Source organism: Monopterus albus, unplaced genomic scaffold, assembly GCF_001952655.1.
Source record: "Monopterus albus unplaced genomic scaffold, M_albus_1.0 scaffold3.1, whole genome shotgun sequence".
NCBI classification, from domain to species: domain Eukaryota; kingdom Metazoa; phylum Chordata; class Actinopteri; order Synbranchiformes; family Synbranchidae; genus Monopterus; species Monopterus albus.
Window position 1 is genome coordinate 3,816,511 of NW_018127883.1, and position 2,292 is coordinate 3,818,802.

A 2,292-nucleotide genomic window follows, 5' to 3' on the forward strand; every position below is an offset into this window, starting at 1 on the left:
CCCTTGCCCTCCTCGCTCCTTTTCTTCTCCAGGCTTCAGCACCAAGCAATAGGACCGACCGGTATGAGGTCCCTCTCAGAGGCCGGCCTCACCCCACACAGCTCGGCAGAGTCGCCTTCGACCGCGGCCAGTCCCACCACCAGCGTTTCCAGTATGGCAGAGAGAGTTGATACTGGGACGTCCATCCTGTCCGTCACATCCAGCGACTCGGAGTGCGATGTATGATACGGAGGAAAAAACCCACACACACAAAAACAAACAAAAGAGAAATATTTACAGGGAAATGGACCTGAGAGGAAAAAGAGACATGAAATATTGCGGATGAAAAAAGGACCGATTGCTATAAATATTAAAATAAAAAAGAGATAAAAGCACGTCGTTTTTTTATTAGAAAGCGCTTTCAGAGGACCCACGCCTCCCCTTCCTCTTCATACCCCCACACCACCACAGCCACCACACCAACTACTACTAGACTACTTGCATGGTTTTTTTTTTTTTATTATTGTTATTTTTTTATTTTGTAATCAGGGAAAATAACCTGAATGCAAGATTTTCCATCCGGAACGTCGATCAGAGGGGATAAAAACAGATCGTCTTGGTGTCTTCGTCGCTTTTTTCCCATCTCCGTTTTTAGTCCAAGTGATGATGATGATGATGATGGCGGTGAAGCAGCCGCCACGCAGACAAGATGCAATCCTGTTTTTACTTTGTGTTCATCAGACAATCATTTTAAGTCGTAAGCACCTTTTTAAATACACTTCTGTCACTGCCTGTGTGGGGTACATGGTCAAAAATGTCGAACGGAATCGTTTATGACTGTATCAGATTTTTATTTTTATTTTCAAAATTTTATATTGAATTATGTATATCTCAAATAATGCGATCATTCTCCTGGTCTGTAATATACGTGTAGAAATATGCTTGTACATAATTATTGCTCTCCCCACGTCTCATCCTCTTTTCTATCCCTCCCTCACTTTTCTTGACTTGGTGTTCCTACATAAAATATTTGTCAACTTACAACTGAAGTGCTCTAGGCGTTTTTGTTGCTTTCTGGGGGTTTGACAATGACATGTGTTGCCAGTCGCATTCATGCAAAACTATGAAAAGTGGAATAGCTTATTACTAGTTATTGGAGTCTGCAGGCGCGCCCCCCCCCTCCCCTCTCTGCCGCCCCAGGGCCGCTCAAAGCGCTTCTTTACATTCGCTTTTCATTTGCGTGGTTCTGTATCATTCACCTCTACATCAAATGCAGCCGTCTATTAGATTTGATATAGCTTTGTACATGATGTCTGTCTCTTCACCCGATTACGGATAAGGACATTGATAAGCGGCTAAACACATGCTCATATTGGGTCATTATTGGATTGTGGAAGCATTAATGCTCATCATGGCTTATGCATGCCCGGACTAGGTTATGTAGTCAGAGGCTGAAGTTACCTGTAATTAGTTTGGTTTTATTCCCAGAACAGGGTTAACTTCGGTTTGTAAACGTATTTTGGTATAGACTGCTTTGTATTTAAAAGTGACAATCGTGAATGAATAGGTCTATTGCAATTAAAAAATGTTATAGATTTTATTTTCCGGAAGACATCATAGGCTGCTTTACCCCTTCCTTATTTTAAAAATACAGTACGCCCCAGTTTCATGTGATGTAAGTAACATCGCTCTATATGACTGCCTCTCTATACTGCACAAATTCTGGCAAACGTCAACGTCATGTAGCACTTAAAAATGTGAGTGCTATTTCCCCTTTTGTTTACCGTTGCTAGTGAATACAGAAATTAAGTAAACGCGCCATTAAATGGGCTAATCACGATGGGACCCCTCCCCTGTCCCAATCTCCCATTGTGGTCCGCTGAAAAGAGCTTTTCTTCCTCGGACGAGAACCATTTCCCCCTCCAAAAAAAGGCTTTCTCTCCTGCAGCCCCTTTCCATCTAAATCCCTAAGCAATTATGCTACAGACTAGAGCAGATTTGTTATGGGACACTGTTGCAGGAACTATAGTTTTAGAGGAAACACTTGTGCAACAATTTCTGCTTACTAGAAGAAGCGCTGAGGAACTCCACAGATAAACATGGCGCTTTATTAACCACAGGCAATTCTGTGATAGAATAGCTTCGAGTCTCTGTTGGTGTTGCAGTCATGTCTTTATAGCAGCAGAGAGCAGGACAGAGGCTACAGGTTGGCTCAGGGAGACCTCAGGACTTTTAGAAATTTAAGAGTAGCATAAAACCAACGGCGAGGACTCCGCCAGTGTAAACCTGCAGTTCTTTATCACAACAGATGTC

General features: G+C 42.6%; 1 protein-coding gene across 1 annotated transcript in view; it reads left to right on the forward strand.

Annotated features, from left to right (window-relative positions):
- six3a (SIX homeobox 3a) overlaps window positions 1-1,372 on the forward strand; it is a 4,902-nt gene extending 3,530 nt beyond the window's left edge. Inside the window, exon 2 of the mRNA XM_020598286.1 lies at window positions 33-1,372. Within this exon, the coding sequence (XP_020453942.1) occupies window positions 33-225 (193 nt within the window). The 3' untranslated portion in view covers window positions 226-1,372. The remainder of the gene's footprint in view (window positions 1-32) is intronic.
- Window positions 1,373-2,292: the final 920 nt, after the last annotated feature.